The sequence below is a fragment of the Strongylocentrotus purpuratus genome, unplaced genomic scaffold (assembly GCF_000002235.5).
Source record: "Strongylocentrotus purpuratus isolate Spur 01 unplaced genomic scaffold, Spur_5.0 spur5_scaffold_7, whole genome shotgun sequence".
NCBI lineage: Eukaryota > Metazoa > Echinodermata > Echinoidea > Camarodonta > Strongylocentrotidae > Strongylocentrotus > Strongylocentrotus purpuratus.
The window spans coordinates 24,889,710-24,916,761 of NW_022145613.1; the positions used below are offsets into that span (position 1 = coordinate 24,889,710).

The 27,052-nt window shown below is 37.5% G+C and overlaps 1 protein-coding gene across 1 annotated transcript; it reads left to right on the forward strand.

The window, feature by feature from the left end:
* Window positions 1-20,401, forward strand: LOC582922 (cathepsin B). The gene is made up of 9 exons (XM_030974180.1): window positions 1-134; window positions 6,046-6,169; window positions 8,856-8,932; window positions 9,276-9,402; window positions 11,078-11,193; window positions 14,878-15,107; window positions 16,320-16,436; window positions 17,698-17,826; window positions 18,899-20,401. The coding sequence occupies exons 2-9, from the start codon at window positions 6,053-6,055 to the stop codon at window positions 18,970-18,972; spliced, it is 987 nt and encodes a 328-aa protein (XP_030830040.1). The 5' UTR covers window positions 1-134; window positions 6,046-6,052; the 3' UTR covers window positions 18,973-20,401.
* Window positions 20,402-27,052: the final 6,651 nt, after the last annotated feature.

Genomic DNA, 27,052 nt, shown 5'->3' on the forward strand with positions numbered 1-27,052 from the left:
ATCGTCGAATCACATGACTCGGATCGGCGAGTCGCGATCTCGATCATTCTGCATTGGTTCCTGATTTGGACTTGCGCTTGCCTAGAATTACTTCGCAACTAAGTGATTTGTTGGGTTATTTCGTTTATTGCTTGGTAAGTGTATCGAAATAAAATGTAATGCAATGTGTAGACTTTGTCATGTGAGTTCAAAAAATATTTTTAGACTAGACTAGACAGAAAGCTTCAGTCTCGAAACTAGATTCTACTTTCTAACGTTAGTTCTAGAAAGTCATCGACGAGTGGCCGGTTCCACTGCCGTTGGAGCGGCCGCGGCGCGCTGCTGCCCCTGTATGGCACTCCAGCAAAGCATAGAGAGTCATTGCTAATGCGTATTGACTGTATGACTGGCGCTGGGCCTTGCTGGGGCTCAGGGCCTGGACAGAAAAGCCTTTATAAATTATACCTTAGCTTAGTCAGTGTTAGTCTGAAGATGATAATATGATATTGATATCATTTAAGGCAAGGAGAGTCGCTGCCGTCACATGTACCTCTCTGCTAAGCTTTAAGAGAGAGGTACTCAAGATCTAGACCGAAAGCTTCAGTCTCTATATCGTCGGTTGTTCCACTGAGACTACGTCTGGCTCCACTAGACCTCCGGATATAGAGACTGAACGATCGTCTATGCCACCGTACGTTGAAGATATCACGGCTAGATTTTAGCCGTTAGGCCCCTCCCACACACATGACAAACTTGAGGAGAAATACATCATTTAGAAGTCTATCTTCAATTGCAGTAATTTTCTAGGCAATTGTCAGTCCCTAAAAGTTCCCTTTTTACCCCCCTTCCCCACGATATAGAAATATAAAAGAAATAAAAGGACTTACCAAGCTTTTGGCTGCTTCTCGATGACCCACGTCAAGCATTCTGACCGACAGAAATCAAAATGGTGGCTAATGAATATTCAATGACCTCGCCTCGGCTAGCTCTTCCGTGCGTCACGTTGAGGATAGCGCGTGCACGTGAAGCAGACAACACAAGAACTCAAACGTGAGTAGCAGCAGCGTGATGTACATGTACGTGCACGTACGCGCACGTCTATGAATGAGGTCAATGGGGTGGAGACTAAAAAACTTTGGCATGAATATTCATTACTTTGATTCAAGATGGCTGACGTCTGAAGACAGTCAAGTGGAAGAGATAATAACACTTTTTTGAAGAAGATTTCATATGCAGTGGTCCAAGGTACATATTTTCTTAATGTTTATCATGTGTGGTTTAATTCTAAATGCCAATTGTATATGTTAGTGCATGCGATTCTTACAAAAAAAGGATTTAACTTAGCGTCAGGGCAGTATCGTCTTATCGTATACCCATAGAGTGTATCTTCAACGTACGATGGCATAGGCGATCGTTCAGTCTCTATATCCAGAGGTCTAGTGGAGCCAGACGTAGTCTCAGTGGAACAACCAACGATATAGAGACTGAAGCTTTCGGTCTACTCAAGATCCAGCTCCGTTAAAGGTAAAGACCAGTATTGGAAACGCCCCAATTTCAAAAAATGAAATGGAAGCTCTCATTACCAATCATGTGAAAGAATATGTTTTGACTAATACATGATGATAAAAAATTTGCCGGGAAACCGCCTACTAATTCATATATTTGGTAAATTTGTTTCTCTCATGGTCTGTGAGAGATATAGGGTAGTCCCATATACATCTTTCTGTGTTTAGTGCTTGTAACTTTACAAAGAATGGGCCAAATTTCTTATCATTTTGATGATTCCAGAACCTTGCAGATGTTAGATGCTAGATGATCAACCCTTTTCTGATCGATTCCACAACGTTTCTTTCAGAATGCAATCGCATGACCATAACTGGTCTTTACCTTTAAGCTACGGATGTCTTTTTAACTGCACATGGCTCATTGTAGACCTTTTATTGAGGCACTACATGTACATGTATATATACACCTGCACAGCACCTACAATCAGTACGAGAATACACCCGACGGTGGCCTGTACTTATAGCGAAGAAGAAGAAGAAGTCTACCTCCTTCACAGTTGAACTTGAAGATTCTTGCAGACTGATGAGTGTGTGTGTGTGCTTAACTTTAATGAATGAGAACCTCGCCCCAGGCCAAGTAAAACCAAGTAGAAAGTCTAGACAGAAATATTAAACCGCCTGGAACACAAAGAACTTTGCGCATTGAGCCTTCTTAACTTATGCAGAAATTACGTTCAATGGCAATGTCAATACGTAATATTACGTCACACCAAGGAGTTTTTGACATGTCATGCTTTAAACAGATGATGCAGCACTTCACACAAAACTTACGCACACATGAAATTGTACACACATAAAATTAAAAAATCAACAAACATTTCAGAATAAATTTCCAGTTTGTACCTTAAATATGACAAAATTGAGAATTCTATGGTATAGTTTACTCAAATTTTGAATGTAGACCCTATTACATCTTTTATCTTCTGTTACCATTTTCAACATTTTTTAATCCGAATTCATTTAAATAATTGCAGTTTTCCTAAAATTACTTGACTAAGGCTATGTCGTGTTTCCTCATCTCGCCGATAGTATCAATTTCACGAGATACTAGCTAGTAAGCTCTTTATGAAACGGTTTAGGAAGATCAGAGACATCTCCGTAGTTGGCGGATAAAGATATGACTGTCTTGTCGTAGGTTTAGAGGAACGGGCCCCTGGGGTAAAACTTTTGCATAAATGAATAAAATTTATCAACTGCTACATTTCAGTACCTTCAAATAAATGAATTATAATTGTTCCCCTGTTCTACATTTTTTACCAAATATAAATTTTTCCTTCTTGAACCTTACAAGATATCCCTGAAGTAGCTCTTCCTCTCAGCTATGATTTTTTTCTCATTGAAAAGTAAAGGTTTCGTTGTTAAATTTAAAAGATGTTCCCGAATAAAGCTTGGTGCATGTACAAGTTTGCTTGATACATTTGTAAGTCATATTATCAAGAAAATGGCTGCTCCCATGTCATGCTAAAATGCATTACATCATGCCAAGAATTTCTGAATTATATATCTCTTGTACACTTTCCTAAGGATTACTGTACATCAAAAGGCAGGAATACACCTCTTCTTACAGCATACCTACAGTACATGTATATGTGTACTTTTTCTTTAGGGTTAGGTTTCCTATAAGGGCTTATTGCTGATAATGTGATACTGATATTACCTGTTTCTGGACGCAACTAACTTTGCAAACTCGCGTCTGAGTTCGCTAGTCGACCCTTTTTTCTTACACTAAGCACTTTGAAATCGGTCAAGTCTTACTTCTTGACTAAATCAGCGTTAGTAAGCTACTTATCCGCTATGTGTTTCACAAAGCCCTCTCTGGTTTTATAAATGCGACCATTAGACCTCAACCTTTTGAATATCCTTTATGAAAACCATATTTGCCATCATCTCTTTCATCATATTTCGCCATATTTCGCCATATTTGTCTTTATTTAGTTGATTGCCACTGTTTTTCTTACCTTATCTATGTTACTTTTGTATTTTTGCTTTTCTTCTAATTTAATTCTACGGGTTATAGTCTTCTCTTAATCAGAACACTGTGCGCTTAGAAACATCAGTATTAAGCGCCTAATAAATGTTATGTATTATTATTATTATTATCATGATATTTTATATTGATTTATTATTTAACCACTTATAATGGTAATTATTGCTTTTGTGTAATGTAGATCGTGACATATATTATTTCATCTTATTAATTTTAATGTCCTGCTCATCACTATGTAAACCAGGAAGCAACTGATATTATGCATTCAATATCACATTGTCTGTTGTTTATCATTTGCTTTCATCTCTTTCATCATGATATTTTTTATTGAATTATTATCTAACCACTTATAATGTAATTGCTTTTACATATTGTAGAACGTGACATATCATTTCATCTTAATAATTTTAATGTCGTGCTCATCACTTTGTAAACCAGGAAGCAACTGGTTTATATATTCAATATCACACTTTCTGTTGGTTTTGTTGCCTAAGTACTGTGGCAAAGTTTCTTCTAATTAACGATAATTGCAATTAGTTTAGGTTACTCCGGTGTAAGCCTTAGACACATGCACAAAGCTCTTTGAATTTAGTGAACTCCCTGCATGCGCCTTTTTTTTAATTTATTTATTTATTTATTTCGGTTTAAAAAGACATATAAATATACATGATTCAAAGGTCCAAGGACCAAAACTGTTCATGTTTACAAATTATACAATACCGTTATAAATAAAGTAAATATACAATAGTGAGCCAAATGAAAGGTATGACAAGTACAATACAAAATAAAGATGACAAAAATAATTCAATTCCATCAATACAATACCAAAATAAACTAAGAGAAAGTAGGGTCAGGATCATCAAATTACTAAACTGATATATGGTAATGGTAGCAGATAAACAGACAAAAATAATGTTGAGCAACCAAACAATCAAAGAAAAAAGGGGGAAAAATATTTTGAAGATAGGCAACGATAAAAGCCTTAAAACCTGAATTAACATAATTACGTTTGAGTTGATAAGATAACCACACAGAAATATATAAATTACAAATTGGAATCGACTTTAAAAATTAGTTATACAATGCCATTATTAAAATATAACGTACACCAAATTGTGAATGTGTCAATTAAAAGATTCTGAGGAATAAGGCAAGAGGGAGAGAGAGATAGAGAGAGAGAGAGAGAGAGAGAGAAAGATGATAGAGATAGAGATAGATAGAGAGAGAGAGAGAGAGAGAGAGAGAGAGAGAGAATCAAGGCTTATTAATTGCACGAACAAGAGAAGGAACAGCAGAATTTTGATATCGGCTAGTCCTGCACCTAGGAATGACCAAACCATGATTATTACGGAGGGGGCGAAAATTGGGCAAGGAATCTTTAGATGGTGGAAGTAAGTCTCTGTGTCGGGACGTCAGTAACGAGTGGGCAAACTTAGCATCAAGCTCTATTCTTCTTGCTTGAAGGGAGGGCAGATTTAGACTCTCTAGCCTTTCATCATAGGTGAGAGGGGTGAAACCGAGAATGATCTTGGTCACACGTCTCTGAACTCTCTCAACTTTCTCAGACTGTTGACAAGTGATTGAAGAAGACCAGACAGGTGAGGCATACTCTAGAATGGGACGGATATGGGATGCGTAAATGGTAACTAGATCACTACAGGATGCGTTGTATTTCTTCAAGATACACAACATAAACAATCGTCTCGAAGCTTTTTGAACGACGAGATCAATTTGTTGACCCCACTTCATATTACATTGCAAAGTAACTCCTAACAGTGACAGGTGTGTGACTTCCTGAAGAACAGAATCGCCGATCTTGATTTCAGGGAAAGGTGGAGGGTTTCGCATGAAGCATATATTAAGGATCTTACATTTTGACGGTTTAGGCGTCATGTGATTTGTGCTGGACCATTGGGTTAGCTGGGAGACCTGATCTTGCAATTGTGATTGCTGAGTATGTTTTTTTACACTAATCGTGATGGTACGTGATTTGTGAAATAGATCTATATTTATATGACCAAATCCTACCTAGCATTCATTTGTTGCACTCCTATACAATAATCGAGACTACATCAGGTCAGCAATATCAAATGATTGTCATCATCAATCATCATCCACATTTCTATGGTTATTATTAATATTTTATTATTATTTTTTATATATGTTACTATTATAACTTTTGTTGTCATTACTATTACTATTATCAGTATTATTATTATTATTATCGTTATCGGGTGCGGGTAAGCCTGAATTTGATGTCCGGGTTAATATCTGTCAAACGCTTTATAGACACATCATTGTAGCAATGTATAGGGCGCTATATAAAAGCGGAATGTCATTATCATTATTATTATCATCATCATGTTTCATTATCATTATTAATATTATTAGACTTTTATTATTAATACATGTATTAGAGTACCTCGGCTTGATCAAGTTTACAAAGCAATTTGAATATGACCGACTAATCTTAGCTACGCCCCTGTCATAAATGTTCTCTCTTATCTGACATAGACTCACCATGAAGCTTTTGCTCATTGTAGCCAGCCTGCTGGCCGTTGGAATGGCCATGACCGACCTTGACATCATGCAGGCAACTGTAGTTCAAAAAGTCAACAGCTTAAAAACTACCTGGAAGGTACAGTACTGTCATCAGACTTTTTAATCACGTCTATTTTAAATGAGGGTGTTTTGATATACTAAGTAATGAATAGAAAAATACACAGGCCTAATATCTAGAAGGTGACATACAACTTAACCCTAATAAGGCCGGGGGGGCCATTATGCCCCCCCCCCCCTCCACAATTTTTCTGATTGCTCGGGAACGCATATGGATGGCGCCCCGCCGCTCAATGACTTTTTTTCTTTCGAGTCTTGCGCAACTTTTAAAAGAATTTTTTTGAAAATCGGACCTACGGTTACAAGGTCATGTGACCTTTTGTCTTTGCATGTCAGTTCGAAAATCGCTCATTTTCGTGATTTGTGTACAAGACATATGGAAAAGTCATTTTTCCTAAAAACAGATCAAACATGGGTTATTGGGTCTTGTTTAAAGTTTAGGTGATTGTTTTGGGAGTCAAAATAGTTGAATTGTAGTAAGAAATGAAAAAAAACCCAAAAAAAACAATGAAATACATAAGTTAAAAAAACAATGAAATACATAAGAAATTATCAAAACAAGGGATAACATAAGGAATAAGCTGGCTCTTTCAAATTTGTTTGTCGTATTATTATTCAGAATGGTCTAATGAATATATGTAGTGAAAAAGAATGCTTAAATATGAATAATATATGATTTATGGGTAAAATTGTGATTGTTATGACTTTATTTGCATAAATTACCATAAATATGCAAATGAGTGAATTTTTCAAAAAAATTGAAATTATCATATTATTCTATACACTTCACTTGACATGCATGCAAATTTTCGCGTCGATCGGCCGCTTTGCGGCCGAGATCTTAAGGGGGGGCCATAATGGCCCCCCCCCCCCCCCGGCCTTTTTAGGGTGATGGTCTGATCCATCAATTAACTATTAGTGGCCAAAAAGGCTACTGGAAAAGATGGCAGATATTTGTCCTTTTCCTGAAAGATATGTCTTAGATTTTTCCCTATATTTGTTTAGGTTTGTTTATTTGTTCATTATTTTTCTTTATCTTTTGCTAGTTTGTATATATATTTTTTTATTTCTGTTTTTTTAACAACCCATATTAAATCACCTATTTCTAATAGCTTTGCTATGCCATATGTTCTGGGCTTAATTTTGTGAAAGATATGATATATTATATATTAGCATTTGCATTTGTATTTGATTTTATGTTATATGGTTATAGTTATAACAAATATTACTTACTCATGTTACCGGTACATACATGTAAGAGGATTGTGGAGAACACAGTGTTACCATCAGGGCATAGTGTTTGGTCCAGGGTAGAAGTTAAGAATTTGTTTGGTGTATGATTTTGACTATACATGCAGATCAAATGTCAATTTAACAGGTGTCATACAATTGTTTATATATACATACATGTACAGCAGGCGCCCCAGAAGCAGTTTGGGATTGGGGGGGGGGGAACAAACGTTCCAGGGGACTCGCCTTCCAGGGGCAGTGGCGTAATGAGCAAACACGTTTGGAAGCCCCAGATGGGGGTCAAGAGGCAGAGCACCCGGAAGCTCAGGGGTTTTAGGTATTTAATTACGGTCAGATGAGCATCCAGGGGACCATCTTAGGGCCCTTGGTGGGGTCCGAGGGCGGAGCCCCCATAAGCTCTGGGGTTTTAGGCATTTAATTACGGTCAGATGAGCATATTTTGATACCTTATTTGTGAAATTGGCAGGTCACTTATTTTTTTTTTCTCTCTTTCTTTCTTTTTCTCTGTAACATACTTTCTTTTAAGTGAGGGGGGGGGGGGGTGGTCGAGCCCCGAGCCCAGCCGTTTCTGCAGGCCCTGACATGAAGGCTTCTAAATAAGCATATTGTTTGCCCGACTGTAAATTTTCGGAATTTCTAATTTTCCAACAAACGCATAAAAGGTACATGTATATGACTTACAAAGAAATTGAGAAAAAATACCGGAAAATCATGTCATTTCAGCAACATTTGTAAATCACTGGTATCAAATAAGCAATACCCCCCCCCCCCCCCCCCATCAGTACGCCAGCGTTCAGGGGCTCATGTCTTCTCACCCCTATAACAAAAAACACACACGCTTTCCCATCCTCTCACAATATTTCCACGATATGCGCGTATCGCTATTATAAAAACCTCCATTGATAAATATAGGTGGCATGCAAAATGTTTAGGGAATTGAATTTCTGTTAACTTTCCTTTTCTTTGAATGGAATTTTAAATGTGATTTAATTCCGGTTTTTATTATTGTTATGTTCTTTGGGGTTGAAAATACAAACCATCTTTACTCCTTTACTGCATTTCTTACTCTTTTTTTTGAAGGGGGGGGGGGGCGTTTTTAGGGGGGCAAAAATGCGTTTTGCCCCTCCCCCCACTTTTTTGGTTGGGGGGGGGGAAATGCCCCCCCCTGTCAATGTCTAAAAAAGGCGACATTGCATGACAAAAAACACAAAAATAAATCGCCTCTGTGAGGTTAGGCCACAATGTCAACCTGGTGAATGGTACTGTCAGTGGAAAGAGCAATGTTCTTGGAAAAGGGGGTGTATCATGCAGTGTGAGACCAAGCCGATATACCGGTAGTGTTTATGGATAAGGTATTAATCATTTCTCTATAGCCCATACCTTCCCTTTGTTGCTGCTGTTGTTGTTAGTGACGATGTTTCATGTGTATTTACCTTTTCTTTTTTCTTCACCAGGCTGGTATCAACTTTGAAGGATGGCAACTGGACGACTTCAGGAGAATGCTTGGTGCTTTGAAGAATCCTAATGGCAGGTTGGTCTGACACTGCACCATGAGTGATTTCAAGTTGGGTGTTAGCATTAGTGTTTAGAGCAGTCAAGAGCTCTTAAATCGAGCTAAAATTGTGCTAATGGGGCTAGTGTTAGTGAATAGGACATTTGTACATATTAAGATATTAACACCAGCCACAAAATTTAGTTCAGCAGACAACAATTTTGCAAAATTTTCTCTCTCTCTCGTTCTCTCACACTTTCTCTCGTTCTCTCTCTTTCATTATTTTGTACTCTCACACATTCTCTCTTTTTCTCTCCCTCTCTCTCCCTGTCTCTCTCTCCCCCTCCCTGTCTCTCTCTCTGTCTCTCTCTTGCTCATGCAGACTTCCAAAGCTTGAGAATCAAACAAGAATCAAGGACCTTCCAGAGAACTTTGATGCTCGCGAAAACTGGCCCAACTGCCCAACCATCAAGGAAGTTCGGGACCAGGGATCCTGTGGCTCCTGCTGGGTAAAGAAAAGAAATTGATATCTATACATGAATGTCTTGGGTTAAAATTAGTTCAACCCAAAATGGAAGCATCACTAAGGCATACCTGCCAACCCTTTAGAATTAGCCAGAATAGTGAGATTTCTGGATTGTTAAGACCTACAAGTTCAGAATGTTCTGATTTTTCAAAATTATGAAAGACCATTTTTTTTTTAATTTTTTTTTTTAAAGCCACATTTAGCTTGTTTTATCATGTGAACCGCTATCGTGAGAGTTCCTGTATTGCATGGGTTGAATGCCTGCACAATTGGGCAGCAAAATTGTATTTGCTTTTTTGCACAGTTCATTCACCGCATATTGCCAGTTACACTGCCACTGCATACATGGCCATAGTAAGGCCGTGCGAACCCTGCTAGAAATTCCTAATTCTTATTTTCAAATTTTGGCAAGGTAACATATGAAAAATTTATGTGAAGGCATGTCCAAGACACAAAATGCACAATTGTGGGTAAACACCTTAAAGGTCAATGAATTATAAGGTGTAAATTGAATAACAGTCTAGTAATATTTATCCTGATGAAGGTTGGAGAGGTACATAATTACCAGCAATGTGTCATAATGAAATGGTTCTACCTCCAGTCAATTAAACCATGATTTTCAATGGCGATGCTTTTTGCATTCCGGACGAGTTTTTAGCGCTACCTTCCTGTACGCTTCCTGTACGCTTCCTAATCACCCATACTCTCCTGTTGGATGTGATATTGAAAGCGGAGGTGGTTTTTCATGCCTATATTTCAAAATCTGTGCAGCATAGTGGGGGGAAAAAAGTAGAGTAAAGAGCTACAAGGTTAATCTTTTCAGTTTTCATGATGAAAGTACTGAAATTTGGTAGTCATGCTACTCTGCGTAAAGTAGTATGGCAAGTCCAAGGTACATGTATGTGCCATTTGTTAGTTGTTACCAGGTATAGTTGAATTGTTTTATGCACTATTAAACGCTAATGGACATAAAAAATATCATGTTATTTGATGTTTTGTCTGATTCAAGATCTTGGGCCCATTGCATTAAACTTTCCATCGATGGTAACTTTGCCATTAATGGTAACTTCCATGAAAACCTTAAAGGAATGTTAAATCTGAGATGCATGGCCCTAGGTGTTATCAGTGTCTGCGATATGGTGTAATATTGAAGCCTTAAAAATATTGTCCTTAAAAAGATCTTGAAGTGCCTCAAAAAAGTAAAAATCATTGAGTGACCAGTTTTTCCAGACTTATTTTCCCCAATAGGCTGTTTTAAAAACCTTTATGAAAACAAGAAATTGCGATTTCCAATCATAATATCTTGATCATCAGACAGGGGATCGTCTTGTAAAAATCATGGGACTCCTGACTGACCTAAAGGTTTATAATTATGATTGCAGCATGAGCTAAATCCAGGATTTTGTTTCAGAATCTGAGGCAATGTTACAGATTCACTTTAATCTGATTGGCTGTAGAGTGATGTTGCCATGGTAGTTATGATATAATGGCAAAGTTACCATCAATGGTAAGTTTTATTCAACAAGACTCTAGTAGGGCTCTCAGCTTGAACAGTACTGTCATTGGCTATACCAAGATCTTGATGTGGTGGGTAACATAGGGGGCAAAATAGCTTGGACTTTTTCACCATGAAATCATTTTTTTTACCTTATGGTCAGGCTTTTGGAGCTGTCGAGGCCATATCTGATCGCATCTGCATCAAAAGCAAAGGACAAACCCAAGTCCACATCTCAGCCGAGGATCTCATGACCTGCTGTAAGGCCTGCGGAGATGGGTGAGTTGTTAAAACGCTTTAATAAAGGCTCATGGTCGTGGGTTTTCATGGGGAATGTGACGCCATTCAGGTGTTGTCATGCACTCACATGGCAAGAGAGGACTTTAGTTTTATGACAGACAGGTCTTGTGTGATGCACTGTGCCCTAGCCTACCCGGCGCCTTATGTCAGTATCATCATTATATCAAATTGCTCTTACCCTTAAGATATACGAAGTCGGGAGAATTTTCAGGTGGGACCACAGGTTCGCTGCTTGAGAGGACTGAGCACACACAAACATATTAATTGGTAATTTAACCAAAACAAATTATGCAAGACACATGGACACTGACTTCTATGTGGCTTAAAAGTGTAGTACGGGTCTACTGACTACTATGTGGCTTACATTGTAAGTGTAATACGGATCTATACTGACTACTATGTGGCTTACATTGTAAGTGTAATACAGGTCTATACTGACTACTATGTGGCTTACATTGTAAGTGTAATACAGGTCTATACTGACTACTATGTGGCTTACATTGTAAGTGTAGTACGGGTCTACTGACTACTATGTGGCTTACATTGTAAGTGTAATACAGGTCTATACTGACTACTATGTGGCTTACATTGTAAGTGTAATACGGGTCTACTGACTACTATGTGGCTTACATTGTAAGTGTAATACGGGTCTACTGACTACTATGTGGCTTACATTGTAAGTGTAATACAGGTCTATACTGACTACTATGTGGCTTACATTGTAAGTGTAATACAGGTCTACTGACTACTATGTGGCTTACATTGTAAGTGTAATACAGGTCTACTGACTACTATGTGGCTTACATTGTAAGTGTAATACGGGTCTACTGACTACTATGTGGCTTACATTGTAAGTGTAATACGGGTCTATGCTGACTACTATGTGGCTTACATTGTAAGTGTAATACAGGTCTACCGGTATACTGACTACTATGTGCTAGTGTAATACGCATCACATGATCTGTAACTAAAACAAAAAGCTCAGTGAACATGTGTAGGACCTCTGTTGGGCTCAGTTGCTTTCATTCACTCAACCGCTCCGGTATACTTCTTTGTATCTGAACGAGCTTTTACATGTAGGCTTGTTAGTATGGCATGCTGTAAACCGATGCACAGGGCCCCGTCTTACAAAGAGTTACGATTGATCCAAATCAATCGCAAGACTTGCGATTGGAGGACTTGCAATTTAAAACTGTTTCATGTGTGAACTAATGGCAAGTGGGTTACTTATTTTATATGTGTTCAAACCAAATATCCATGTTGAATGACATTGGACAAATAAATACATTGAATGAATTATGGTCCAGTCACCTTATGCGCTTAAACTCTTAATATGCCACTCATATAATCCCCCGTGCCACGTTGTATTTATCATGGGGTAGACATACCAAAGGCTTCAAGATTATCTAACTGTTTCCATTGCAAGGTTAATTGGTATCTGTAGTAAGGGGCGTCGCTAGACCTTTTTCAGTGGGGGGGGGGGGGGGGGGGGGGGGGGGGGGGGGGGGGGGTGTAGAGGCCAATGATTACCGACAAAACTGGCCACCAATTACCGACAAAATTAAATGTCCAATATCTACAAAAACCTGGGGCCGAAGGCTAAATTGTTTTTCCTATGGACTATCTATAGTACTTGCATATGCGCAAAATTGTCATTTTCCTCCACGACATAAATATACGAATTATTTCCTCAATTTAGTCAGCATCATAGCTATATATTTTAATGCAGGTGCAGAGCTATGATCTTATTTTAGGGAGGGGCGGTAGTGAGCAAGAGAATCACTTAAAATCGCGCTCATTAGGGGGGTGTGGGTGCAAGACTGCAAGGGTGTGGGTGAAAAGACAATGAAGCGCGAAAGCTTTGACGTTTCCTCATATTATTAGATAAAGAACACGATTCGTTGTACCGTTTTCGACTCTAAATAAGCCCTATTAATTTTGCTGAATTCAGTTTTCCCCCTCTCGCGTGAAGTGCGGAAGCTTTGACGATTCCTTGAATTATTAGAGAAAGAAGACGAATCGTTGTACCGTTCTTGACTGGTTCTTGACTCGTCTAAATGAAGTTTTGACATTTCATTAAATTATTGGAGAAAGAAGAAGATTTGTCGTACCGTTTTCGACTCTTAATAAGCCCTATTCATCTGAATTCAGTTTCCCCCTCTCGCGCGAAAGCTTTGACATTTCCTCAAATTATTAGAGAAAGAAGAACACGATTCGTTGTACCGTTTTCGACTCTAAATAAGTCCTATTCCTCTGAATTCAGTTTCCCCCTCTCGCACGAAGCGCGGAAGCTAAGGCGTTTCCTTTAATTATTAGAGAAGCAAGACGATTCGTTGTACCGTTCTTGACTCGTCTAAATGGAGTTTCCCCTTCCGCACGAAGCGCGGAATCACAATATAAAGAAAGGAAGACGATTCGTTGTACCGTTGTTGACTTTTAAAACTTGTTTGAATTTAGTTTCCCCAAAAATTTTAAACCTCTGATTTCTTTAGCTAATATTATAGGAAAGTGAATCTTCGAGAAAATACAAGTATTGTAGTTGTAGTCACTCTCAAAGTCGTCACAGTGGATAAGAAGTCACAGTTCGTAGGGAGAGATGTATATTGTCGGTCGACCGACAATATACATCTTACCGACTTCAAACTTCTGCATTGTTGTAGTACACGAGGATCGAGCAAAAATACTGACAAAGCTGACCCGACACAGCAACATATTTACCTGTGTCTTTCTTGCTCCCTCGACAAGACGACTCCACCCAACAACCCCCTTCTCTCTTTTACTCCCACTCCTCCTCTCTCAGACTCTTACCTCCCCTTTCTGTCCTCTCTTTCATCCCCCGTTTCTATTGTTTCCCTTTCACTCTTTTTTCTTTCTTTTTCTTTTCTTTCTTTTCTTTCTTTTCCTTTCTTTCTTTCCTCCTCCCTCTTTTTCTCTTTCTTTCTTCTCTTTTCTTTCCTTTCTTTCCTTTCTTTTCCTTTCTTTCCTTTCTTTTCCTTTCTTTCTTTTCTTTTCCTTTTCTTTTTTTTTTCTTTCCCTTTCCCTCTCTTTTTTCCCTCTCTTCTTTCCCCTCTCTTCTTTCCCCTCTCTTTTTTCCCTCTCTTTTTTCCCTCTCTTTTTTCCCTCCCCCTTTTCTCTTTTTCCCGACGGCAGCGCAATTTTACCGACAATATCCTGACAGGTGGGGGGTGTCGCAACCCCCCACACCCCCCCCCCCTCTTAGGCGACGCCCCTGTCTGTAGTAAAAGATTGTCATGGAGCTCACGACAAGAAATGTGTCATTTGTCAAAGCCATTGTGTTACACAAAGCATCTTTCTGTCAATTGGTTTCTATTGTTTGTGCAAAATTACATGTGCTAGGAAACAGGGGTCTGTGCAGAGAGGTAGAGAAAGCAACTAAAGTGTTAAAGATAAGGAATGTGAATGCTAGCAAAAAGTACTATTGCTTATGATTATTATTATTATTATTTTATTTTTATTTAGTTTAACAGGGATGCTAGTTTTCAGGCAATAGCCTGAATTCAGGCCCTGGCTTGTTATTTTCAGACCATAGTTTAGACTCTTTTGTGTACAAAATAGCTAATTCTAGGTGATTTTCAGGCCCTGATCAATTCTAACTGACATCTCAGGTTTAATTATTATGTCTATGTCTTTGTCTAATTCTAGGTGTAATGGAGGATTCCCAGGTTCTGCTTGGGAATACTACAAGGATACTGGTATAGTGACAGGGGGTCAGTGGAACAGCAGTCAGGGTTGCCAGCCCTACCAGATCAAATCCTGTGATCACCACGTCAACGGAACCAAAGGACCCTGCCAGGGCGAGGGCCCAACTCCTGAATGCAAGCACAAGTGTGAAGCTAGTTACTCCACTCCTTACGAGCAGGATAAACACTATGGTAAGAGCTGTTGGAAACCCAGTATGGCCATATTTTGCACATCGCCAAAGAGAGTGAGATTTTGCAAAAGTCATGGCATTCATGTATGACCTAAAGGTTTATAATTTTGATTGCAGCATGAGCTAAAACTAGGATTTTTTTTAGAATCTGAAACAAAGTTACCCAATCCCTTCAAACCTGTTACTGGGTTCAAGCTCGTTTAAAAAATTAGGTTGAACAAAAGAAATTAGTTTGAGGTCTACATGTAAGTTGTCGTTTCTTAAGTGTGATCTTCGACCTACGGTCTGGTTTAACAAAAATAGTAGAATACAGGCTATAGAATTTTCAATGACAATCAAATCAACTCTTTTTTTATTTATTTTTTATTTAATATACTTATTTCCAAAGAAATTGTTTGGATGATTTTATAAGTATGAGACCACATGAAAAGAAACGTTTCCATAAATACTACTTTTATAGGTCTAGGAGTCACATGAGGAAGTTAATATCAACAAAATTAATTATTTGAGAACATATGGTCACTTTAATGGAAGAAATTTGGTTTGCTTCTTCTTTTAAAGAAAAAAGTCATAGATTGTTCAAGTAAAGAGAATGTTGAGTTGTGGTAGAGGTAAACCAACTTGTAAGCTTTATCATTCTTTTTTTAATGTCAACTTGGAAGAATAACACAGAAGAAACATACGGTACATGTCCCCTGAAAAGCGGATTGCTATTCATAAGCGCTTGTATTCAAAATATGACCCAAAATTCTGGTTGTTGACAACTTTCGACCATACTTTTTATGCCACATGCATGTGTAGCCCCCATATACTACTTTCTGCCTGCGGCAAGTGCATGTGACTTTCAGATATATTGGATCAATTTCCTGTCATTGTGATGATTCCAAAACCTAACAGTGAACACTATATCTTGTTTTGCTACTGATCAACCCTTCCAAATGGACCTGTTTACTAATATATTCAAATTCAGAGGACGTTCTTTACAACCTGAAAGCTTGCCTGAGGCTTGCCCTACATAGCAACAATGCATATGTGCAGACTGGATTCAAAGTAGTGTAGTTCATTCATTAACAGTCACTAGGTCCCCAGGAAAGAAACATCCACACATTTGAATATGTTAGTAAACCAGTCCATTGATTCCAGACAGTGTCTTTCATGATGTAATCTTGATATTCATGTATGTTACAATTCCCTTTTAATCTGTATCCTCTAGCCCTGAGTGTTAACAGCATCTCTAATAATCCCGAAGCCACCCAGACAGAGATCATGACCAACGGACCGGTGGAGGCCGACTTCACTGTCTACGAGGACTTCCCCACTTACAAGAGTGGTCAGTCTTGGTTTTCTTTAAAGTTTCACAGACCCTTGGCCAGTTTTTTTTTAAATTCCATGATTTCCCATGATTACCTGAGACCTGGTAAAAATACCTCTTCAACCATAAGTAGACCTGTAATATAAAAAATGTTGTTTAAATTTGTCAAATTACAACTTTGCAATCACTAGTATGACTGACATTCATGCATTCTGGATACGTCTTTCTCTGGCACCACCTTAAAGGTATGGTACTGTTTCCCATTTGCAGGCCCAAAAGATGAAAAGGTTAAATTTCAACGGCATTTGAAAGATAATACAAATTTAAAACTTCCCCCCCCCCCCAAAAAAAAGGGCTTGAAAATGTCTTTTAGTGGGAAAATAACGAGCATTAGTTGTCAAATTGACTTACGTAATTGCAATCATTTTAGTAATAGTCTGATTTTTAGACCCTTGTACCGAATGGTCGTACGTGGGTTATTGATGTAGACAAATGCTTATGTTCCTTTACAGCTCATTTTATGTATGTTATTACCAAAGAAAGTCAGTCAGTCACTTTATTAATAGGACACTGTTAATGTTTAAATTTCACAGATAGGTCATACATGACATATTCATAACTCCTGCAAAGTTCTACAGAATTTGATGTTGGCTGTATAAGGGACTTATGATCTTTAACAGGGCTGGCAAAACTAAAACCAAAGCTAAGTTAAGAGCGATAGTTACATCTCCGGATTTTGCTACTGATTGGGCAATCATTTATGGATCCTCCAATAGTTCCCTTCCATAACTAGTGTATGTGGATGGGACCTATTGAGAGCTCAGTGATGTAATCCCTGACCATGCATGCTCCTGTACACGTCCAGCAATCATCTCTTTCACTACACTATGCATTAATAATACACCAGTTTACGGTTATGGGCGCCATTTTATTAGACGGGTAAACAAACCAATGACCTCTAGAGGTCAGTGGCTTACGCGTAAAGTAAGATAGCGCCCATGCAAATGAGATGTGAGTACACAGCGCAGGCAGTGTCATCAATGTTTTCAGGTGCGCAAGTATGGTTGCGTCACTGCCTGCGCTGTGTGCACACATCTCATTTGGGCGCTATCTTAATTTACGCGTAAGCCACTGACCTCTAGAGGTCATTGGTTTGTTTACCCATCTAATAAAATGGTGCCCATGTCTGCGCATGCGCACTGTTGTAACCGTAAACTGGTGTATCAAACGAACCACAACTGACCATGATCTTTGACCTTTTGACCTCTTGACCTGGCAGGTGTGTATCAGCATACTACAGGAGGAGTCCTTGGAGGTCACGCCATTAAGATCCTTGGATGGGGCGTGGAGGAGGGGACCAAGTACTGGCTGGTAGCTAACTCCTGGAACAACGAGTGGGGCGATAACGGTAAGCCTCTCCCGTTCATTTGAAGAAGATGATTGATATTATTTCTGTCAGAAATAATCTGCGCCCTGGAGTGATGCACTGTGCATCATGTGATGAAATACCATTCACATGGGCCCAATGCAAATGAGAAATTGCCATAAGGGGTAACATCAGACAATGGGGGGGGGGGGGTACTCACATATTAAGAAATACATGGATGTGTCACTCTATGGGGTCGCTTTTTACACAAAAATCCCTAAATATGTGTCCCATTTTTTACAAAAATATCACTAAACATGGGTCCGTCTTTCCAATATTTTCGGGCGTTTGCCTATAAAATCTATAAAATCTGCCAAAATCATCCTTAAAAATGGGTAGAGGTTTGGAGGCTTGAGCGGCACACCTCGTCTAAACCAAATCTGAGTATTGAGCTTTATAGGGAGAACAAGAAATCCAGAGTATTGTGAGCTTAAAAGTCTGGACACAATGAAATAAAAGCATAAGTGTTGTGTGATTCTGCTACCCCAGAGTGCCCATTTTACATTTTACATGTGATAATTTATTCACCTACCACTCTCCGACCCCCCCCCCCCCCCCCCCCCCCCCCCCGGACACTTTAATATGCTCTTAGCTACAATGGCTCAAACTGTCATAATGATAATAATAAAGATAGATTTATTGAGCGCATAATAAACAGAAGTTTCTCTATGCGCTTTATAACATTTGCTATGTTTAGTACTTATGAAAGTGACTGGTTTTGTGTAAATGAATATAATGGAGATATAATATACTGTGATTTTGTTTAGTTGCAGAAATGTGAATTATTGTCTTCTGGCTTTTCAATATGTTCATTTATGTGGTTATCTACAGGTTAATTTTGTTCACAGTCTGCTGGTTTTAAATATCCACATCATACGTGAGGATGTTCATAATTTACTACATGACCAGTATTCCAAAATAATTTTCAAACAGTTTCTTTTGAAATGCATATTTTTTGGAGTCCCGCACTAACTTTAACTACTCCCAATCATCATATGATGTATGTTTTTAGTCACCCTTAATACTCTCAATTTGTTTTATTTCTTTATTGTAGGATTTTTCAAGATCCTTCGTGGCAGCAATGAATGTGGTATTGAGAGTGACATCAACTTCGGAATCCCAAAATAGATTTTTTTTTTCTTTTCTTTCTTCAAGAATTTAGGGATGACCTGCAGTTACAAGTTCATCTTGAAATAAAATTAAGAAGCCTGCAATAAATATTAGTGTAATTTCACAATATTCTTCTTCTTTTTTCTTTCTTTTTTTATTAATAGTAATAATGGCATATGATATTTGAATCTAATCCATTAAAGAAGGTTTATTACAACAGATTCGATTTTTAGGCACTGGAAAAATAAACATATATTTTTGGTGTATATGAGCATGTTATACTTTCCAGTGAATATGATAATGGATATGATTATTATCTCATGATAAATGCAGGTCCATTTCCAGAACTTGAGACTAATTGACATGGATTAGGTTTTCATTATATTTATGTATATATGGAAACAGTACTCTATATAGCTAGGCATATACATATAAACCTATGTCTGATTACAATAAATTGTTCTCTACACTAGGCCTTAATTGTTGTGTAGTGTTTTAATAACAAATTGTCTGTTTGATGCTAGAAGGACATTAACTCATATACATGTACTTATCATAGAGTTAACGCCCTTCTGGCTCCAAAGAGATGATATGTTAGTAAACAGAACGTTATTCAAAAAAATATTGTAAGGTTGAATATTTGTATCATTTTTTTTTATGTATCACCGAAACTGAAATAGATTAGAACTGTAATGATGTCTTAAAGAAATTAAACATGTGAAAGCTTGAATATTTTTTTAATTTAGAAGTAAGGGGTTGTATATAATGCAGTTTATACAATTTAAAAACCAATTGTCCTCTTATTTCTGAGAGGTCTTCATTTTATGCACAGTAGATTTACACTATGTACACCGATGCCTTGCAATGAAACTTTTGAATAAAGATTTGTGTATACCAGTACTCACAAATGTTAATTACAATGGTATTCCTGCAATACATCCTCCTTATGTGGGAGCAAGATTTCACTTCATTTCAGAAAAACTTCAAAGTTCAATATTTCGGTGTCTACATGATGCAGTCTCTAACAGCTAGTGAGGTGGTACAGTGTATGTGTGAATTGATTTGTTTCTTCTGAAATGAATGTACAGTACAGGGCAGGGTTTCACAAAACCGAGTTCAATTTTCTTCATTGAAATGCATCAATTAAAACTACCGCTTGTTTCAGTGGAATGCCGAAGAGCCAAAACTTATGACGGTTTCGTGAAACAATATCCATATCTTTTTATATAAAAGTTTAGAAGTCAGTCGAGACAAGATGTGATGTTTATCAGGCATTGCTTCTTGTTTGTTTATTTGATAAAGTCTTTCACTGGAACAGTTAAGTGTCAGGATAACTTGCTGGTATCTTTTTAATGAATGCAAATATTTATTTTTATACCAATGGTGAATGAATCAATGTTTTTTACAGATCACAAATGCAATAAATAAAATGGAAATCTGCATACTATTTGACAAATGTTAAGTCTTTTTTTGTAATATACATGTTCTAGGACTACTCAAAGTTTTTCCATCACTCAATATCAGTAGACCTGTTTACTATTATTATGCATATTTTTTTAAAGCAAAATACTCTCTTGATAACTAAAATACTTGCCAGACTCTTGTCCATCATAGCAACAACTAATATATTCAAAATAGATTTTATCCCAAGAGATGCCATTATTCATAGCAGGTGAATTAAACTGCTGGTAATCAGAGGTTAGGAAGAGAAACATGCATAAATTGATAACATTCGTATTAAACAGGTCTACTGCAAGAGTGCATTTTACTATGTTCTCCTATAAATACCATACCAAGGGTTCGTTCAGATATGACGCAGCAAATCCGCTGCATTCTTTTTTTTTATGATGACGTTAAGCGTAAAACACTTCACATTTATGTACATGCATCTAACATATCTAACATGTATATAGCTTAGAGCTCAGTGAATATGCACAAGTCTTTTGTTGCGTGCAATTACCCTTCATTCACACGTCAAAAGCTGCAGCTTTAAAAAAAAAAATTATGGTGGTTTACCGCTTCATGTCTGAACCAGCCTAAAGAGTCTAAAGCCAACCGCACACTACACGATCGTCCCGCGATCTGATGTTCGAAGAAATTACCATTGTATTTGATAGGAAATCTAAACAAAAATCTTCTTGAATTAGCTTCAAAATTATGATTAGAATACATAAACTCTTCTACTTAGAATAAAAGCCGAATTGGCTCAAATCGAAGATGATTGCAGTACTGATGTGACGTCATTAAGATTCTGAGCTATTTTCTCCTAACAAGGAAGCATGAAAACCATTGAAATTTAGATTTTCTTGATCATATGGCTATTCAGATCCTCTGTCATTTAGATTTTACATGTTTGAATGTTCGTATCATAATAATGTTATTGCGAATTCTTCGAAAATGGGATTGGTGGGTTTAACAATGGGAAAAAATTTAATGTTCCATAATTTTCATTGAAATAAGCATTTGTCAAGGAAATCCCCCCCCCCCCCAAAAAAAAACACGAAATTCTCTGTCTCCCCCTCTCTTACTTTCTCTCTCTCTCCCTCCGTCTTTGACCCTCTTTCCCCTTTTCTTCCTGTTTCCTCCTCTCTCCGTCTTTCTCTTTGACGTCTGTCAACTCTAGTATAACAATTCTAATTTTTTGATCATTCCATATTCTTTTTACAAATCAAACATCTGTCATTACTGTAAACTACTTGTAAAACTAGAAGAAAAAACAAACAAAAGCAATCTCCTACGTAATACACGAAATATGTACAAACCAAAAATGAGAATTATCATTTTAAAGGGAGATGCATGGTAGTCAGTTATCATGTGCAGGAGGTCATTATTCGATGACACCGGACTATGTGGAAATACCATTCGGGAGTAAATACCCCTATATACAGTGTGTCCCAGAAAAAACGAAACGGATAATTATCGATGTTTTATCATAAATTGATCACGATTGTAATTAATTAATGACACATATTTGTAAAGCTTAGATCCTGCTCTTACATTTGATGCAACACATATGATGCTTGCTTTATTTCACGCATGAGTGATTGAATTTGATTTGAAGAAAGGGTAACGAAAAGTCATTTGGCGGACGGTATCTGAATTTCAAAGAGAAAATCACTTCTAGAAAGTTCATTTTCTGCCCTTTCATATGACACCTCAGTCAGGAAAACGAGCTAGGAATAAAACAGTTTTGTTTGTTTAAAATAATGCTTGCATTTCCATAATTTTATTTAACGAATTAGTTTTCACTGGCTGCCTACCGTAGCAACAAACAGAATTGACAAAATCTGTGTTTCGTAGCTTTGGCACCGTTGAGTCTGCCCCTCTTTTGTTCTCTCAGTAGTTCCTCCTTGCAAAATTGCGTTTCGGCCAAGCTATTCTTCCATCTATAGTCACATGCCCAAACCACTGTTTACTTTTCACAACCTTTCACAATATACTGTCATTGCGACTTTAGGCCAACGTCATGTGACTATATTAGGATTGTAAATGGTTAGGTTTTCATCATAAATGATATTTTCGGATCCTCTGCTGATGTTGTGATATTCAGATTCTAGAGGGGGTGGGGCTTTCTTCAGTTTGTGTTAGTTTCATTGTTTGTATGTTGATTTCTTGTTTTTTTTTAATTTCTTTTAGAGGCTAGGACTGAAGTCGGAGTGTGCATTGGGTTATAAGGGTATGAAATGAGGAAAAGGAGAGGGATACGGCCCTGGATATCACCTGATTCCTAGAAATATTTGAGGAATGATTCATTGGGTTTTCAGTGATCAGTCATATCTATTTTGTTTCTCTCTCTCTCTCTCTCTCTCTCTCTTCTCTCTCTCTCTACCTCTACCTCTACCTCTATCAAAATTATCCAGCGAAGTTTTCTAAAGATGAGGTTTTTTTCAGGAACGTGATTTTAGGAATCACTTCAACCCCTTCCATGCTGTCTTAGAAACGGAGGGATGGAGAGGACCAAAATATTCGAGGAATTATTCCTTAAGCAATTGGGAGTTTTTTAAGTCTAGATGGCCCCCTTCATTGTCTCTCAGTGTAAGGAGCCAGGAGCACACTTCGTGAATACCACCGCCCCCTTTAAAAAAAAGGTATATCCTGTCTTTCTGAACACAAGATGCCGCGACCCCCCCCCCCCCCATTCATTCACATCATTTCTATATTAGTCTCTCTCTCACACACACACACACACACACACTCACCTTCATTTCATATTTGGATAAACATGTAGCCTACTCTAGAATATTATTGGACAATTTTATAGGTCACGATCAGTTTTTTGTTTACCTTGGTCGCTGGATCAGTTATTGCGCAATAATTGAAATGGGGTTGTTTTTTTTCCCGTACCGAACTGTACCAAACACAGCAGCAAATTGGCAATTTCGTTATTCTGAATTTGAAGTTGATCATGGAAGCCGGCTAGGGCAAAGCAAAATCTTGCTGGAGTTTTGGCCGGATTTATGATAGGCAGCAAGAACTGTCCTCATTGGGCATGGAAAGTTAGTTTCCGGCTTCACTCTAGATATGGTTTATAAAGGAGCATAATCTGAGCCAGAGTGGAAAGTTTGATTCAGAAGCTACTTCGCGATGGATTCGAAAATCGTCGCTCTTCTTCTCTTCGTAACTTTAGGGGCAGCTGAAAAAGGTTAGCGTTAATTTGTTCAAGTCTTGTTTTCTATCCTGAAAAATAACTGCGTCTGTTGACCAAGAATTAATTGGAAATAAATGATGATGACCTAATGATATACGTATTAAGAACGCTAATTGAAAACTTTTGAAATCGGGTTGTTTATTTGTTTGTTGTTTTGTTTGTTCTTTTTTGTGTGTGTTTTTGTTTCTTTGGAGTTGTTTTTAATTACCTCAATTCTTAAGTCAATTACCCAACTACTTCAATTATAATATACCCCATGGATAAAAATCACGATTTGATTTCACATCGAGTATTAAACCTGTAAACAGAAACTAACTTTTAAAGGAAACCTCACCCCAAAGAATAGGTGGGTCGTTTAACAATGTTAAATCTGAGATGCACGGCCCTACGTGTTACTAGTGTCTGTGATATGGCGACCTCAAGGTTTATAATTATCATTGCAGCATGAGCTAAATCAAGGATTTTGTTAAAGGATCTAAGACAAAGTTACGGATTCCTTTAAGAAAATGTACAAGAGATATATAAATGAAGATATTCTTGGCATGGTGTGATGCTTTTTCAGTGATCATTTGAAGTGGTGCATGACACATGCATCAAGTTTTAGTTGGAAAGACTTATAAATCAATAACAAAACCTTTATTTTTCAATGAGCAAAAATCATAGCTTAGAAGTTTAAAAACACTAAAATATAGCAATCGACAAATCTATTTCATTTATTAGAAACTTCACCCCCAGAAAAGCTTCAATGTATGCAATTTGAGTTCTAGCAATTGTAGTACAACCCCCCCCCCCCCCAACTCAGGGGTCGGAATGACCGCATGCATGTTGCCAAAATGTCCGGAAAAGGGGTACTTTTAGTGCGACAAAGTCCGGCCCGAGAATTGTAAAAAAGGGGTGTATTTGACTTTTCACCCGGAGGTTTCTTTAAATAGGGGGTGTTTTTTTCTTTTTTTCTCTCATCTCTTTGGACTCCTGAGAAATTATTCCGAATTAAGGGGGGTACATTGAGCATTTTTCCTGATTTAGGGGGTCTCCAAGGCAGGAAAAGCCCGCGAAAAGCCCGCGAAAGGGGGATTTGGAAATGTTGGCAGTCCTCAGATAGGGGTGCTTTCAAAAAGAGGAAACGAGCATATGCGTGCCCTAAAAAACACTGAGTGGGGGGGGGGGGCGGGAGTACAAAGGATGATAGCAGGTGAATGAAATGCCTCATTAACCACATGGGAAGGAAGCACCAATTAATTTTTTTTTTTAAGGTTTTATTTCCACATTAACTGCATATGCAAGAATTTACAAAGTAACGCATATACAAGGTAACAAAAAAATATTCGACAGATAGGTGGTATTACAGTCAAAATGATTTTATGTAGGTAATTAAATACAAATGATGCTAACAATAATCTACAGTAATGAGGAGGAAACCTTGGAAGCATTATGCTTGTGATTAAGATTCCCTTTATATAATAATACACATAGTACGTCGCCATATCACGAAATGGCGATGCCCATGTCGTGCTGAGAAACTGACATTGTTTTTGCTTTATGCTTCTCTCAAACACTTTGGTGGGGAATCTTGTAGTTAATGGTCAAAAATATAATAAATCTCTCAGAATAAGTAAAGTTATTTCTTGGGGTGAGGTTTCCTTTACCGTTTAATATTCGTAAATATCCTTGTAACAAGGGCTATAATCTCGTTATATGTACCATATCATATTCTTTTAACAAGGTAAAACATCAGTATTGATTATTGTGGGAGAAAAGACCCTCGATTATTTTTCTTCTTTCAGTAATTATTTTTAAATGGGATCAGAATAATAGGCATGGAGATTAAAAGAGCATAATGGTACTCTGAGATTTAAACGGAAACCACAAGACAAAACAAACAAAATTATCCAACAAGCTGCTACTAGCGTATAGGTTTCCTTAATCCTCTATTTTATAATCTTGTTGATTATAGTAGTATAATAGTGGAAATGTATATTCTCACTTGAGCCGTTAAAGACAAACCCGTCACAAATTTAGAGTCCTTGAGTGCGAAAATTCTATTCTTTTCTTCTTTTTCTTTTTTTACAAACCGAGTTGAGAACTAATGCCGGTGGTTTCAGGTGTTTTGCTTACACGTTCTTAAAATAATAATCACGATAAAAGTTACAGCAATACTGATAGCGATTATGACTATGATGATGATAAGGATAATAATAGTAATAGTAATACTAACTTCTGGATTGATATAGTAACATCCATTGAACAATATTTCTTGCTTTTATCAAATAAATTTGAATATTCAGGTTTGGGGCTTGCGAAAAACTAAAGGGCTATGCGGGTTATTAACCAAGCAGTTCTGCCGATATCGCATTTTTGATTGCCTATATATAGCTGGGAAAATAGCATTGGATATTGTGTTGATAGCAAAAGTTTCGAGGTTGAAATCACAGACATTGAATATAAACATTTATCTCAAAGCGAAAGACATATTCTAAACCAACATGTACATGGAAATGTGTCAAACTCTTTACTTGTTGTAGTTCTTTTGGAGGGGCGCTATTAAAATTGCATAGTCGACCATTGGAAGAAAAAAAATATGCTCCAATAATAATAACATCTGGATCAATGAAGCAACATCCACAAAACAGTTTTTCTTGCTGTTATCAAATAAATTTGAAAGTCAGGTGGGCTTTCAAAATACCAGAGGGCTATGGGGGTTATTAACCAAACAGTTCTTCCTATGTTGCATTCTTGATTGCGTACATATAGCTGGGGAAATAGCATTGGATATTGTGTTGATAGCAAAAGTTTCGAGGTTGAAATCACAGACATTGAATATAAACATTTATCCCAAAGAATATAAAATATTCTAAATCAACATGTACATAGAAATGTGTCGAGCTCTTTACCTGTTTTAGTTTTGTTGGAGGGGCGCTATTAAAAATACATATTCGACCATTACATATATATTGCATTGTTCTCCAAACTCCGGAATAAGTATTTCTCTTGAAACTTTCATCAAAAAACAGAGTATATGTGGTCGACATAAAATTCAAATTCAGTTTGTTCAATGAGAACATATTTATGTAATATTTGCTAATGTTTACTCAAGGCTGCGGCACTATAGGGCCTATCCGATCACCATCAACATAAATAGTTGACAAGGTATTCATCAGTACAGTAATAACGTGTAGATGTTAGCGGTAAAAAAAACTCACATCTCACTGCCAATTTGTTTCGGGTCAAATTATCGAAAAATGCTTTGGGGTGATCCAATCTGTCTCCTTGATGAAGTGTACAGCAGAGAAGAAAAGGAGTAAAATGTAGAAGACACAACTATACAGGAAAAGAGACAGAGAGTGTATGTAAGTTTGCGTGTCTGTTTCACTAAAAAATACCAATTTTTCCCACTCTAAAGGGGCAAGTGGTATATCCCCTCCCGGCCTGGTCAATCTGCCCACTCACCTT